Raw genomic sequence first — 15420 nt, 5'->3', positions numbered from 1 at the left:
CGTACCTGCTCCCTTATTGGAAAGTAGTTCATCACAGAAAACGGTTTTTGCGACACCTACACCAATTAGTGAGGAAGTTAATGATGATGATCATGAAACTTTAGATCAAGTTGTTACTGAACCTCATAGGTCAACCAGAGTAAGATCCGCACCAGAGTGGTACGGTAATCCTGTTCTGGAAGTTATGTTACTAAACCATGACGAACCTACGAACTATGAAGAAGCGATGGTGAGCCCAGATTCCGCAAAATGGCTTGAGGCCATGAAATCTGATATGGGATCCATGTATGAGAACAAAGTGTGGACTTTGGTTGACTTGCCCGTTGATCGGCAAGCAATTGAGAATAAATGGATCTTCAAGAAGAAGACTGACGCTGACGATAATGTTACTGTCTATAAAGCTCGACTTGTTGCAAAAGGTTTTCGACAAGTTCAAGGGATTTACTACGATGAGACCTTCTCACCCGTAGCGATGCTTAAGTCTGTCCGAATCATGTTAGCAATTGCCGCATTTTATGATTATGAAATTTGGCAAATGGATGTCAAAACTGCATTCCTGAATGGATTTCTGGAAGAAGAGATGTATATGATGCAACCAGAAGGTTTTGTCGATCCAAAGGGAGCTAACAAAGTGTGCAAGCTCCAGCGATCCATTTATGGACTGGTGCAAGCCTCTCAGAGTTGGAATAAATGCTTTGACAGTGTGATCAAAGCATTTGGTTTTATACAGACTTTTGGAGAAGCTTGTATTTACAAGAAAGTGAGTGGGAGCTCTGTAGCATTTCTGATATTATATGTCGATGACATATTGCTGATTGGAAATGATATAGAATTTCTGGATAGCATAAAGGGATACTTGAATAAAAGTTTTTCTATGAAAGACCTCGGTGAAGCTGCTTACATATTGGGCATCAAGATCTATAGAGATAGATCAAGACGCTTAATTGGACTTTCATAAAGCACATACCTTGACAAAGTTTTGAAAAAGTTCAAAATGGATCAAGCAAAGAAAGGGTTCTTGCCTGTGTTACAAGGTGTGAAGCTGAGTAAGACTCAATGCCCGACCACTGCAGAAGATAGAGAGAAGATGAAAGATGTTCCCTATGCTTCAACCATAGGCTCTATCATGTATGCAATGTTGTGTACTAGACCTGATGTGTGCCTTGCTATAAGTCTAGCAGGGAGGTACCAAAGTAATCCAAGAGTGGATCACTGGACAGTGGTCAAGAACATCCTGAAATACCTGAAAAGGACTAAGGATATGTTTCTCGTTTATGGAGGTGACAAAGAGCTCATCGTAAATGGTTATGTTGACGCAAGCTTTGACACTGATCCGGACGATTCTAAATCGCAAACCGGATACGTGTTTATATTAAACGGTGGAGCTGTCAGTTGGTACAGTTCTAAACAAAGCGTCATGGTGGGATCTATGTGTGAAGCGGAGTACATAGCTGCTTCGGAAGCAGCAAATGAAGGAGTCTGGATGAAGGAGTTCATATCCGATCTAGGTGTCATACCTAGTGCATCGGGTCCAATGAGAATCTTTTGTGACAATGCTGGTGCAATTGCCTTGGCGAAGGAATCCAGATTTCACAAGAGAACCACACATCAAGAGATGCTTCAATTCCATCCGGGATTTAGTCCAGGTAGGAGACATAGAAATTTGCAAGATACATACGGATCTGAATGTTGCAGACCCGTTGACTAAGCCTCTTCCACGAGCAAAACATGATCAACACCAAGGCTCCATGGGTGTTAGAATCATTACTGTGTAATATAGATTATTGACTCTAGTGCAAGTGGGAGACTGAAGGAAATATGCCCTAGAGGCAATAATAAAGTTATTATTTATTTCCTTATTTCATGATAAATGTTTATTATTCATGCTAGAATTGTATTAACCGGAAACATAATACATGTGTGAATACATAGACAAACAGAGTGTCACTAGTATGCCTCTACTTGACTAGCTCGTTGATCAAAGATGGTTAAGTTTCCTAACCATAGACATGAGTTGTCATTTGATTAACGGGATCACATCATTAGGAGAATGATGTGATTGACTTGACCCATTCCGTTAGCTTAGCACTTGATCGTTTAGTTTGTTGCTATTGCTTTCTTCATGACTTATACATGTTCCTATGACTATGAGATTATGCAACTCCCGTTTACCGGAGGAACACTTTGTGAGCCACCAAACGTCACAACGTAACTGGGTGATTATAAAGGTGCTCTACAGGTGTCTCCAAAGGTACTTGTTGGGTTGGCATATTTCGAGATTAGGATTTGTCACTCCGATTGTCGGAGAGGTATCTCTGGGACCACTCGGTAATGCACATCACTATAAGCCTTGCAAGCATTGCAACTAATGAGTTAGTTGCGGGATGATGTATTACGGAACGAGAAAAGAGACTTGCCGGTAACAAGATTGAACTAGGTATTGAGATACCGACGATCGAATCTCGGGCAAGTAACATACCGATGACAAAGGGAACAACGTATGTTATTATGCGGTCTGACCGATAAAGATCTTCGTAGAATATGTAGGAGCCAATATGGGCATCCAGGTCCCGCTATTGGTTATTGACCAAAGAGGTGTCTTGGTCATGTCTACATAGTTCTCGAACCCGTAGGGTCCGCACGCTTAACGTTCGTTGATGATATAGTACTATATGAGTTATGTATGTTGGTGACCGAATGTTGTTCGGAGTCCGGGATGAGATCACAGACATGACGAGGAACTCCGAAATGGTCCAGAGATAAAGTTTGATATATGGGATAATACTGTTTGGTCACCGGAAGGGTTCCGGAATTCACCGGAAGGGGTTCCGGATGTTTCCCGAAATGTTTGGGTACGAGAACACTTTATTTGGGCCAAAGGGGAAAGCCCATAAGGTTTTTGGAAAGCGCAAAAGGAAGTTTTGCGGAGTCCAGGGGCCAGACGCCAGGGTCCCTGGCGTCTGGGTCCAGACGCCGGGAACCCTGGCGTCTGGCCCTGGAGTCCGAGAAGGACTCTTACCTTTCGGGTGAAACCAACTTTGTGGAGGATTTTACTCCAAGTTTCGACCCCAAGGCTCAACATATAAATAGAGGGGTAGGGCTAGCACCCAAGACACATCAAGAAACACTAAGCCGTGTGCCGGCAACCCCGTCCCATCTAGTTTATCCTCCGTCCTAGTTTTCGTAGTGCTTAGGCGAAGCCCTGCGGAGATTGTTCTTCACCAACACCGTTACCACGCCGTCGTGCTGCCGGGACTCATCTACTACTTCGCCCCTCTTGCTGGATCGAGAAGGCGATGACGTCACCGAGCCGAACGTGTGCAGAACTCGGAGGTGCCGTGCTTTCGGTACTTGGATCGGTCGGATCATGAAGACGTACGACTACATCAACCGCGTTGATATAACGCTTCCGCGAACGGTCTACGAGAGTACGTAGACAACACTCTCCCCTCTTGTTGCTATGCATCACCATGATCTTGCATGTACGTAGAATTTTTTTGAAATTACTACGTTCCCCAACAGGTTGGTGGTTCTCGATCAAACATGGTTTACTGGAGTGAAACAATGTTTCCTTCAGCAGCAAACTCGAGTTATGGAAACCTTTCGCAAGTTGAGACATCCAAACTCGTGAAAAACATTGTTTCACCAGCGCCAAAACATTGTTTCTTCAGCAAATAGCCTATTTCTTCGCAACTCTGTTTCTTTGTCATAAAACACTGTCTCGGCTCGGACTAAAAATGTTGTTGGTCTTCTTTGATGTTGCACCCGAGTTCAACCAGCAACGAAGGAGGTGAAGGCACAACCATGTTTTCAAGGTCAAATGATAAACTTAAGTTAGCGTTCAGCTGATCACATATTTGCTTGCACAGCTTCTTGTGATTGGACCGTTGGTTGGGATGTCCTTATCATCTTCACATGAAAACAAGCACGAGGTTAGACTTCATGGAAAAATTTCTCTGTTTTGCTACTCGTCTACTCGATGTAGGATTTCAGTGGATAGTGCATTCCATTCATGAACGTATCCTATTTCTACTCGATGTAGGATTTCAGTGGATAGTGCATTCCATTCATGAACGTACCCTATTTCTACGCTTCCCCAACATGTGGAGCCCTTAACCATTCATATGATAGGATAAATTTTTTACATCAGGACAGGATAAATACTTATTCAGTAGTACTATCTCCGTTTTAACTAGCCTACCAAAACGCACTCCCTCTGTCCAGGTGCATAAGTCATTTTAGAGCAAGTACAATAAGGTACAGTCAGCAGGCTGTAAGGAGTAAAATAATTTTTGTGCTTAGTTGGAGGAGAGAAGATAGGAGAGAGAATGTAAGCGGGCTCTCATGCAAGAGCTAGCTGCAACACGTGCTCCTAGGTACTACTCCCTCCGTTCCGAACTACTTGTCTTGGATTTGTCTAGATACGGATGTATCTAGACTCATTTTAGTGCTAGATACCTCCGTATCTAGACAAATCTAAGACAAGTAATTCGGAACAGAGGGAGTATGTGAGAGTGGAAGATGGGTCATGTATTAATAAAGTAGCACCTATTTATAGCTAATTGTTATACATGTTAGCTACAAGGTTGGCTATAGATGACATGGCACTTTCTTATAGCCAATAATTGGATATACCATTAACCATGCTCTTAGGTTATGCACCGCGACCAAGACGGGGAGAAAAACAAGAGAATTTAATGTTTATTTGCTAATTAATAGAATTGCATGCCATGATCTGACCACTTCATGTCGTGTTTGATAGTCTCAAGTCATTGAAAATATACAGCCCCACGTCTCTTATTGATCGATTCCTTTATTTATGTCAAGAAACAAGAAATGATGTAGGAGTTAATGTATCGCGCCTAAGTGTTTTGGGATTATTTGGTTTTCATAAAATGACTGTAGTATTTATTTTTTTGAAAAACCCAGCCCATATATTAATTAAAAATAGAATGTTCATACAATCATTCATTACAGCATCAGCCACACAGGCCGGAACACTATTAATAAGAGCACCATCACATCTATTAATAAAACTAAACTTAGCTAACTTGTGCGCCACCATATTAGCTTTTCTGCTAATCTTGGAAATCTTAACATTCGCCAGCATCTTCGAAATACTCAAAGCTTGTTTCTTTAGGTCAACAAGGGGAGATCTGTCACAACTGCCATTTCCAAGAGCACCGACCACAAAAAAACAATTAGTTTCTAAAATGATGGATTAATGCAGGGTAATACCGATATACAATCCGGAGAGTGCCGCCCTAAGTTCCGCTTCCTCGACGATATAGCAAGCTCCAATATAATCCCAAGAGGAGATGACAACTTCTCCACAATGATGGCCTCGACTTATTGAAACAAGGTGTAATTTGGAGAGTTGTCGATGGGGCCAGTATAAACATATGGAGAGATAATTGGATCCCTAGGGAGTCTGGCCTAAAGATTACCGCTAAGAAAAATAGAACAAGGATTAAATGGGTGTCTGAGTTATTCATGACAGATTCTAGGAGGTGGGATGAGAATTTGATCAGGCACTTATTTTATCCTCATGATGCAGATGAAATCTTAAAGCTACGTACTCAGGATTTGGGTGAGGGGGGCCTTATTGCTTGGCATTGTGAGAAAAGTGGCATATTTTCTACAAAGAGTGCGTATAGGCTCGCACTGAATATCAAGGGCTCAACAGTTAGTTTGGGGAATTCTAGTGTAGAAGTTAATGTAGAGAGGAGGATCTGGAATATTATCTAGAGATCTAATGTTCCTCAGAAGATTAGAATTTTTGCCTGAAGAGTTGCTTCAAACAGTTTGGTAGTTCAAGTTAACAAAGTTAAGCATCATCAAACCATCCTGAGTGCATGTACAATCTATGGTGTGAAGGATGAATGCACTTTTCATGTCTTGGTGAGTTGTCCAAAGGCTTGTGCATTTTGGATGGCTTTGAGAAACGTGTGGAATTTACCAGCCGAAGGGCTTCTCAAAAATACAAGGCCAGATTGGCTCCTTATTTTACCGGATCAATTAAATTCGTTGGCGCGTGAGCAAACTATATTCATGTTGTGGAGAGCTTGGCATTTAAGAAATGATCTGATTTTTGATAAAGGTAAAGAAGAACCTATCTCAGCTTCTGTGAATTTTGTACAAAATTACTGGGCTTCCTTTTTTTCTTGCCACGCAAAACCGCAGGGAGTGATAAGTAATAAAGGCAAGGAACTGGGGGATAACATTCGGGCTTTGAATAAGTATGAAGAGGAGTTCTGTTGGTTGGCAACCTCTCAACGAGGAGTGCTATAAGATTAATGTAGATGCAAGTTTTGTGGAGGCAATCAACCCTGCGAGTATATTTTGGAACGGAGCATAGTACTACTTCTCTCTTTATGTGTGCCAAAGTTAAATTATGTTTAGATGTGTGTGCCACTACTATGTCTGGCCCGGCCGTCACTGCAACCGAATTAACGAGTTAATGAAAGCGACACCACAATCCACTTACACCGGAGAGAAGACAGAAATGCCCCCTGAACTCCATTTCCGAGCACGATAGATTCTTCCCTTCCTTCGGTCTCCATTCCATTCCATTCCTGCGACGCTTGATTGAATTGAACCTAACAACGCCCGAATCCATCGATTCTTCCATTTCCAATCCCCCGACTCCTTCAAAACCCACAAATCCCCAGATCCTGGATCGAAATTAGGAGCAAAGGCAGCGCCTTTGCGTCTCTCCTCGTCCGCCTTGGTGCGCGCCACCGGGGACGCGCGCTAGCCGGCAGCGCCGCGCGGAGGAGACGCGCGCCGGCTCCGACCTCCGGCTCTGTTCGCATCGATTTACTGATGCCCGCGGCCGTCATGGCGAAAGAAACGGTGCTCGTCCGGTAGTCTGACCATGCTCAAAATCCGTTCGGCGAAATGCCCCTGGGCGTCCGTCGGCGCGGCCGGCGCCCTCGTGATGCTCGTCACCGCCGTCCATGTATTCATGGTGCCGATCCTCCCCTCGTCCCTGGATTTCTCGGGCGCTCGCCGCAGCGTCCACCACCGGCCGAGGAACGTGCTCCCGGGCGCTGGGGTTGTGGACTCACGCCTCAGGGCTCGGTTTCCTGCCGATTCATACGAAGCCGTGACGTTCCGTGCCGCGCCGTGGAAGGCCGAGATCGGGAGGTGGCTCGCTGGGTGCCATGCCGAATCATCAGCTGTCAACATTACTGAAGTGTGCACTAGGCTTTTTCACTCATCAGTGTACTCCGATTTAGCTTTGCCTTGGGTTAATCTTGTTGTTATTTCTGGACAGGCTATTGGCACAAAGAGGTGCGAGAAAGACTGCAGTGGAAATGGTGTGTGCAACTATGACCTGGGGGAATGCAGATGCTTCCATGGATATGCTGGTTAGTCTTACTTTGTCAGGCCCAACTAATGCTGGTAGTCTTGCTCACTGGTCACTTGTTGTCCATCGCATCTCATTTTGATAGGGGATTTTTGTAGATCTGATAGTTCTTTGGACCTGGACAAACTTGGTATGGAAACAAAGGCGAGCGAGAAAAATGATAAAAAGAGGTTACTTCATAGGGCCGAAAGCACGAGAGACTAGCTCTGGGTGTTTATATTGGACATAATAATAACACTTACATATCTCACTAGCCATATACATCTGCGAGTGGGCTTATGTAATAAAAGAGTGCACATCCCTGGTCTGTAGTTAAGCGGTTGAGGGCATCCTGTGCTTCTGCAAGAGGATACATAATGTTCAGTTTTCGCGGTCATCGATGTAGGATTGTAGGAATGTTGCATTAAGTCTCAAATATTTAATCTGTTCTGTGACCATTATCAGATATGCTTGAATCGGGAATGAACTTGTGCATTAATAAGCTGTTACATTTTAGTTAGAGGGCTATTGTCTTACTTGTCTACCTTTTTGTGGAATATAAGCAGTTAATGGCATGTTCGTTTTTTTAGTAATAGTTAACAAAAAAGGCAACTCTTTTGTTTCTAAAGGAAGGAGCATATGCATTATGTGCTATGGCAAGGTGGGGTTGTCTACTGTTCCCTTGGTCGTATTGATTTGTTTTTTGTCAACCTTTCCCTTCTAAACATTTTAATTATAACAATTTTGTTTATCAAGTAACCATATGGCTTTGTTAATACAGGAAAAGGATGTGAGAGGGTTCTGAAGTTGGAGTGCAACCTCCCAAGTTCCCCAGAATGGCCTGTAGGACCCTGGATAGTTTCCATATGTCCAGCCCAGTGTGACACAACCAGGACAATGTGCTTTTGTGGACCAGGAACAAAATACCCGGATCGCCCTGTGGCAGAAGCTTGCGGCTTTAAAACAATGTAAGAGTATCATATGCACTGATTTTGATTATTTTTTTATGCTTCGGAATGTGTACCATTGATACTGTAGTATTATTGAACACCTTTAGTTCATCCTTCTAGCGTGCCTGCAAAACCTGATGACCCGAAGCTTACCGACTGGACAACACCTGATCCAGATGTATTCACAACAAACAGCAGTAAGCTAGGATGGTGCAATGTGGACCCTGAGGATGCATATTCTTCCAAAGTGAAGTTTAAAGAAGAATGTCATTGCAAATATGATGGACTCTGGGGGCAGTTTTGTGAGACACATGTTGAATGCATTTGTATTAACCAGTGTTCCGGACATGGACATTGTCGTGGTGGTTTCTGTCAGGTATGTCTTGGGCAAAGTTTTTTGTGGTATTTATCATGAAAATACCGTGACATGCTGTTCTGTATTCGTAACCTGTGTTATGATCTAATTGAGGATTTCTTTCAGTGCGACAGTGGATATTTTGGGATTGATTGCAGCATCCCATCGGCTTATTCAGTTGCATATGAATGGCCCTCATGGCTCCAAGCACCAGTGAACCTACCAGACCTAAAAAATTTAAGCAATATCCCCATCAATGTCAATGCTGTTGTTGAGAAAAAAAGACCACTAATATATGTGTACGATTTGCCAGCTGAGTTTGACAGTCATCTTCTTGAAGTAAGTCTAGACCACAAGTTTTGCTCCCTGTTTTCTTCTCTTCATGAAGTTTTGCTGCAGCTTTGACATCGCAGGATATGTTCTATTGCAGGGACGACATTACAAGTTAGAGTGTGTGAACAGAATATATGATGAAAAGAACAGAACTATATGGACGCGGCAACTGTATGGTGCTCAGGTTTGCTAAACTTGTCAACTAGCAGATATGGAATGTTGGTAGCTCCATGTTTATAGTAACAACAATCGCGTTTACAAGGGCACAAGAAGATCTGAGACATGTTTTATTTTTCATATAGATGGCACTCTATGAGAGCATTCTTGCTAGCCCTCACCGCACACTGAATGGGGATGAAGCTGATTATTTCTATGTGCCGGTTCTTGACTCTTGTCTAATAACTAGATCCGATGATGCCCCACACCTGCAGATGCCGGTAACCATTATCATCAAGATGTTGTACTATAGTTGGCATGTTTCTCCTTCAGTAATTGAGTTCTAATTTTAGGAGGACCTGCGCCTCAGGAGTTACCATACTCTTGAGTACTACAGAAAGGCTTATGATCACATAGCTCAGAGGTATCCTTACTGGAACCGCACTTCTGGAAGAGACCATATTTGGGTGGGTGTTTACATGAAATTGATAGTACAATGATCCTTGCATAACCAATAACCTGTACTTTCAACTTACAAAAAAAAAAACAGTTCTTTTCGTGGGATGAAGGTGCCTGCTATGCTCCAAAGGAGATCTGGAACAGCATGATGCTTGTCCACTGGGGAAATACCAACACAAAACATGAAAAATCAACGACTGCTTATTGGGCTGACAACTGGGATGATATTCCTTTGGATAGAAGAGGCAACCATCCATGTTTCGATCCGAGAAAGGACCTCGTGCTTCCAGCATGGAAGGAGCCTAACCCAGGGGCCATCTGGTTAAAACTATGGGCAAGGTATGTCTCAATGCCTGAACTTAGAGATGTGCCTTTTAACTACTGGAATGTTTAGACCCTCACTGTACAACTTTTTGCAGGCCAAGGATCAATCGTACAACACTTTTTTATTTCAATGGTAATCTAGGACCAGCCTATGAAGAGGGTCGCCGTGAAGACACGTATGTATATATATATATGTGTCTGTCAATATATGTGACCAAATTGTATATTAATCTGCTTCCTCTGTATAACACAGGTATAGCATGGGGATTAGGCAAAAGCTGGCAGCTGAATTCGGTTCAACACCAAACAAGCAAGGGAAGCTTGGAAGGCAGCATACAGCCAACGTAACAGTTACGTACGTAAAATCTGAGATGTATTATGAGGAACTAGCAAGCTCCATTTTCTGTGGTGTCCTGCCAGGGGATGGCTGGAGTGGGCGCATGGAAGACAGCATGCTTCAAGGATGCATTCCTGTCATAATACAGGTGCTACAACGTCATCCTATAGTCCTATGATGTGTATCTGACAAGACTTAACAACAGAGCAACTAACTGTGTGATCATACCTATCTGCTTCCATTGCTTACACTGTAGGATGGAATATTTCTTCCGTACGAGAATGTGCTTAATTACAACAGTTTTGCAGTCCGCATAGAAGAAGATGAGATCCCCAACCTCATGAGAGTCCTCCAAGTAGGTTCTATTTTTTGCTTTCCTTTTCTCTTCTTATGTGCGTTACCTGTGCAGTGTACTCACCGTTTTCATCTCACCAGGGAATAAACGATACACAGATAGATTTTATGTTAGGAAATGTTCGCCAGATCTGGCAGAGATTCTTTTATCGCGACACCATGTTGCTAGAGGCAGAGAGGCAGAAAAAACTGTTTGCTGAAGAGGAGGCGGCCTGGTCAGTCGAGGTTTCGAAACTAGAAGATGGTGATGACGTCTTTGCTACTTTCATACAGGTAACTTCTGAAAATTCCGAGCAAAGCTTCTCCATTTAGTTTTTATGGTGGAAACCTCATGATAATGATCATTGGCGTCAATCCCACATTCATTACCATAAGCAATATTTGTAATTTTCATTTTCGTCACGAGGCAAAGCATTATGCATTGTGTGCTCACATTGCCGGATCATACTAGAGCCAGTCGTTCTGTCGTCATTCCCGATTTGCTGAGGAGGAATGTCTTTTTTACAGGTATTGCATTACAAGTTATACAATGACCCATGGCGGCAAGGTCTCCTCCTAGAAAAGGAAACCGGTTTGCCGAGCATCTGCTCAAAGGCTTCCTGAAGTGCTCCGCGGATGTTGCGGCTGTGGCGATAGGCTTAGGATAGGCGTACTCACTCTCTTGATCCCATGTGAAAAAAATTCGGTACATATGGTCCTCCAAAGGGATGATCTGATAATGGAAATGGGACTCGCCTTTTCATTTTTGGTTTCCTTTGAACAGATTATTGCTGTTTTGACAGAAGATAACCCAGACCATTCTCTGGAAAAAGGGATAGATCACAGCAACCTTGTGTGTTGAGCCAAAACTGATACACCAAACAAATTGGAAGCAAATGTGATGTAGTATATGGTAATTTTATTTTGTACCGCTGTCGGGCTGTATCTTTTTGTCCCTGCGCTGGAAGCTACTAGAGCTGGTCAAACTAGCTATAGGAGGGAGGGCTCAGGAATCACGCGGCGTGTGCAAAAACATGGACACATGCTGCACCCGTCCGTCCGACGTGGACGAGAAGCATGTGAAGAGCGCGCTCGTGAGAGCCCCAAATGCTGTGAGGTGGATCTTTATTTATACCATCTTGCATTCATGCCATTCCATCTTATCAGCATGGATGATAATGCTGCATCGACATACATGTCCTGCAAGCCCTAGCCGTACGTACATACGTACGTTCCACGGATGAATATGCTTGGTGCTTTGTGATCTTTTTTTTTTCATTTTGCCGATGCACATCGGTAGTGAAACAACCAGCACTTAACTTGAATTAGACAAACCCAAGTTGATAGTGATAGTTCATTTTTCTATTTTATATATTGTTGGTTTCAGGAAGTACTTCTCACTTGTGCCAAAAGGTCCTGGGTTTGACGCGGCCTCTCTGCATTGCCTTGTGCAGGGGAATGGTTTACCTTCGTATATTCCTCCCCAGACCCCACCTAGTATGGAGTTTCAAGCATTGGGTCTGTCTTTTTTTAGAATGGTCTGTCCTTTTCTTTATACAGGATAGTTGGCCAGACTTGCAGCCCGGTAGTGATAGGATTTATTTAGCAGTTGAAGGATTACAATGAGAAGATCATGATGCAACCAACACGTGGTACTCACATCCGTTCTACCGTAATTAAGCTACACTATGTGCAACCCTGTTCTATTATTCATGTTTGTGAACTATAAAAATATCCAGAATGTTTTAATAATGTTCATGAATTTTTTAAAATGTTCATGATTTTTAATAAATATTCATGAATTAAAATGAAATCTGAAAATAAAAAACAAGAAAGGAAAACGCCAAAAGAAAAACAATTAAAACTGACAAAAACATTTGAAAAAATAGGTAATACCTTTTCAAAACCAAGAAAACCGACCAACCCATTACATCTATATAGGTGTGTGTTACTATCAGCCAGCAGCGCACACCCTTACACGCGAGGCACACAATGACCCATAGGCTCCGATGCACCAGGAGGCTCCAAATTTAGAGAGCTTAGTATCTTAATTAATAGACAGATTCAACAAGTAATGCTTCACCATCAAAATTACCTCCGTCATTTCGGATCATAGCACCATACTTGCATCGACTAAACGCATATAACAGTAAGTTGTCCAGCCTAAGGGCATCTTCTTCGTGGACCTCTACTTTTGCCCTCAAATGTCTAGCCTTGATATGGAAACTTGCTAAGTGGTAATTTTTTTTGGAGAAACCTTGTAATTAAACAAGGTTCTTGAACTAGAATACAAACAAAAAGGATATGTGCAGAGAGACTCAATGAAAGTTGTTCTAAAAAATCGACCAGACGGTCCTAACAATATTTAGACGTCCAACATGGGCCCCTATTTTGGGCCAGACACGTCCAGACGTCCAAAATCGCCTAGTCCAGCCTCAAATTGAGGGGCGGTTGTAGGGGGAGTTCGGACGTCCACCACCTCGGCCTGACGGCCCCTCCCCCACCATCCTTTTTCACACCCCACCCATCTCACTCTCACTTCACTTCCCTACCAAACCCCTAGCCACCAGTCGCTACCACGCCAGGACCATGGATTCAGGAGGAGCTTTTGATGCGTGGAGACACATCATTGCCGCAAACTCGCCCTGCGGCTGCGTCTCGCCGCCACAGGTCTCCGACGTCGCCATCCTCAGTCACTTCATCCGTCATCAAGGAGGAGCCAGTTGATGAAGATGATGATGGCCTCGATGTAGGGGAACATAGTAATTTCAAAAAATTTCCTACGCGCACGCAAGATCATGGTGATGCATAACAACGAGAGGGGAGAGTGTGATCTACGTACCCTTGTAGACCGACAGCGGAAGCGTTAGCACAACGCGGTTGATGTAGTCATACGTCTTTACGGCCCGACCGATCAAGCACCGAAACTACGGCACCTCCGAGTTTTAGCACACGTTCAGCTCGATGATGATCCCCGGACTCCGATCCAGCAAAGTGTCGGGGAAGAGTTCCGTCAGCACGACGGCGTGGTGACGATCTTGATGTTCTACCGTTGCAGGGCTTCGCCTAAGCACCGCTACAATATTATCGAGGATTATGGTGGAAGGGGGCACCGCACACGGCTAAGAAAACGATCACGTGGATCAACTTGTGTGTCTAGGGGTGCCCCCTGCCCTCGTATATAAAGGAGCAAGGGGAGGAGGCCGGCCGGCCCTAAAGGCGCGCCAAGGAGGAGTCCTCCTCCTAGTAGGAGTAGGACTCCTACTAGGAGGGGGAAGGAAGTGGGGAGGGAGAAGGAAAGGGGGGCGCCGCCCCCCCTCTCCTAGTCCAATTCGGACCAAGGGGGAGGAGACGCGCGGCCCACCTTGGCTGCCCTTCTCTCTCTCCACTAAGGCCCATATGGCCCATTACTTCTCCCGGGGGGGTTCCGGTAACCCTCCGGTACTCCGGTTTTCTTCGAAATCACCCGGAACACTTCCGGTGTCCGAATATAGTCGTCCAATATATCAATCTTTATGTCTCGACCATTTCGAGACTCCTCGTTATGTCCGTGATCACATCCGGGACTCCGAACTAACTTCGGTACATCAAAACTCATAAACTCATAATATAACTGTCATCGAAACCTTAAGCGTGCGGACCCTACGGGTTCGAGAACAATGTAGACATGACCGAGAAATGTCTCCGGTCAATAACCAATAGCGGAACCTGGATGCTCATATTGGCTCCTACATATTCTACGAAGATCTTTATCGGTCAGACCGCATAACAACATACGTTGTTCCCTTTGTCATCGGTATGTTACTTGCCCGAGATTCGATCGTCGGTATCTCAATACCTAGTTCAATCTCGTTACCGGCAAGTCTCTTTACTCGTTTCGTAATACATCATCTTGCAACTAACTCATTAGTTTCAATGCTTGCAAGGCTTATGTGATGTGCATTACCGAGAGGGCCCAGAGATACCTCTCCGACAATCGGAGTGACAAACCCTAATCTCGAAATACGCCAACCCAACATGTGCCTTTGGAGACACCTGTAGAGCTCCTTTATAATCACCCAGTTACGTTGTGACGTTTGGTAGCACACAAAGTGTTCCTCCGGTAAACGGGAGTTACATAATCTCATAGTCATAGGAACATGTATAAGTCATGAAGAAAGCAATAGCAACATACTAAACGATCGAGTGCTAAGCTAACAGAATGGGTCAAGTTAATCACATCATTCTCCTAATGATGTGATCCCGTTAATCAAATAACAACTCTTTGTCTATGGTTAGGAAACATAACCATCTTTGATTAACGAGCTAGTCAAGTACAGGCATATTAGTGACACTCTGTTTGTCTATGTATTCACACATGTATTATGTTTCCGGTTAATACAATTCTAGCATGAATAATAAACATTTATCATGAAATAAGGAAATAAATAATAACTTTATTATTGCCTCTAGGGCATATTTCCTTCAGTCTCCCACTTGCACTAGAGTCAATAATCTAGTTCACATTGCCATGTGATTTAACACCAATAGTTCACATCATTATGTGACCAACACTCAAAGGGTTTACTAGAGTCAATAATCTAGTTCACATCGCTATGTGATTAACACCCAAAAAGTACTAAGGTGTGATCATGTTTTGCCTGTGAGAGAAGTTTAGTCAATGGGTCTGCCATATTCAGATCCGTATGTATTTTGCAAATTTCTATGTCAACAATGCTCTGCACGGAGCTACTCTAGCTAATTGCTCTCACTTTCAATATGCATCCAGATTGAGACTTAGAATCATCTGTATTAGTGTCAAAGTTTGCATCGACGTAACCCT

The 15420-nt window shown here is 43.6% G+C and overlaps 1 protein-coding gene across 1 annotated transcript; it reads left to right on the top strand.

The window, feature by feature from the left end:
* Positions 1-6496: 6496 nt before the first annotated feature.
* Positions 6497-11543, top strand: LOC123084750 (uncharacterized). Its single transcript, XM_044506245.1, has 14 exons — positions 6497-7198; positions 7280-7373; positions 8133-8319; positions 8422-8677; positions 8783-8995; positions 9087-9173; positions 9292-9426; positions 9499-9612; positions 9696-9943; positions 10024-10104; positions 10182-10413; positions 10522-10620; positions 10701-10892; positions 11127-11543. The coding sequence occupies exons 1-14, from the start codon at positions 6878-6880 to the stop codon at positions 11220-11222; spliced, it is 2355 nt and encodes a 784-aa protein (XP_044362180.1). The 5' UTR covers positions 6497-6877; the 3' UTR covers positions 11223-11543.
* Positions 11544-15420: the final 3877 nt, after the last annotated feature.

The sequence above is a fragment of the Triticum aestivum genome, chromosome 4A, assembly GCF_018294505.1.
Source record: "Triticum aestivum cultivar Chinese Spring chromosome 4A, IWGSC CS RefSeq v2.1, whole genome shotgun sequence".
NCBI lineage: Eukaryota > Viridiplantae > Streptophyta > Magnoliopsida > Poales > Poaceae > Triticum > Triticum aestivum.
This window is presented reverse-complemented; position numbering and strand designations above follow the sequence as displayed.

Coding starts and splice junctions, on each gene's coding strand:
- LOC123084750 (XM_044506245.1), top strand. CDS start 6,878: ATGCTCAAAATCCGTTCGGCGAAATGCCCCTGGGCGTCCGTCGGCGCG. Junction 10,414..10,521: donor GCATTCCTGTCATAATACAG/GTGCTACAACGT, acceptor CTTACACTGTAG/GATGGAATATTTCTTCCGTA. Junction 10,893..11,126: donor TCTTTGCTACTTTCATACAG/GTAACTTCTGAA, acceptor TCTTTTTTACAG/GTATTGCATTACAAGTTATA.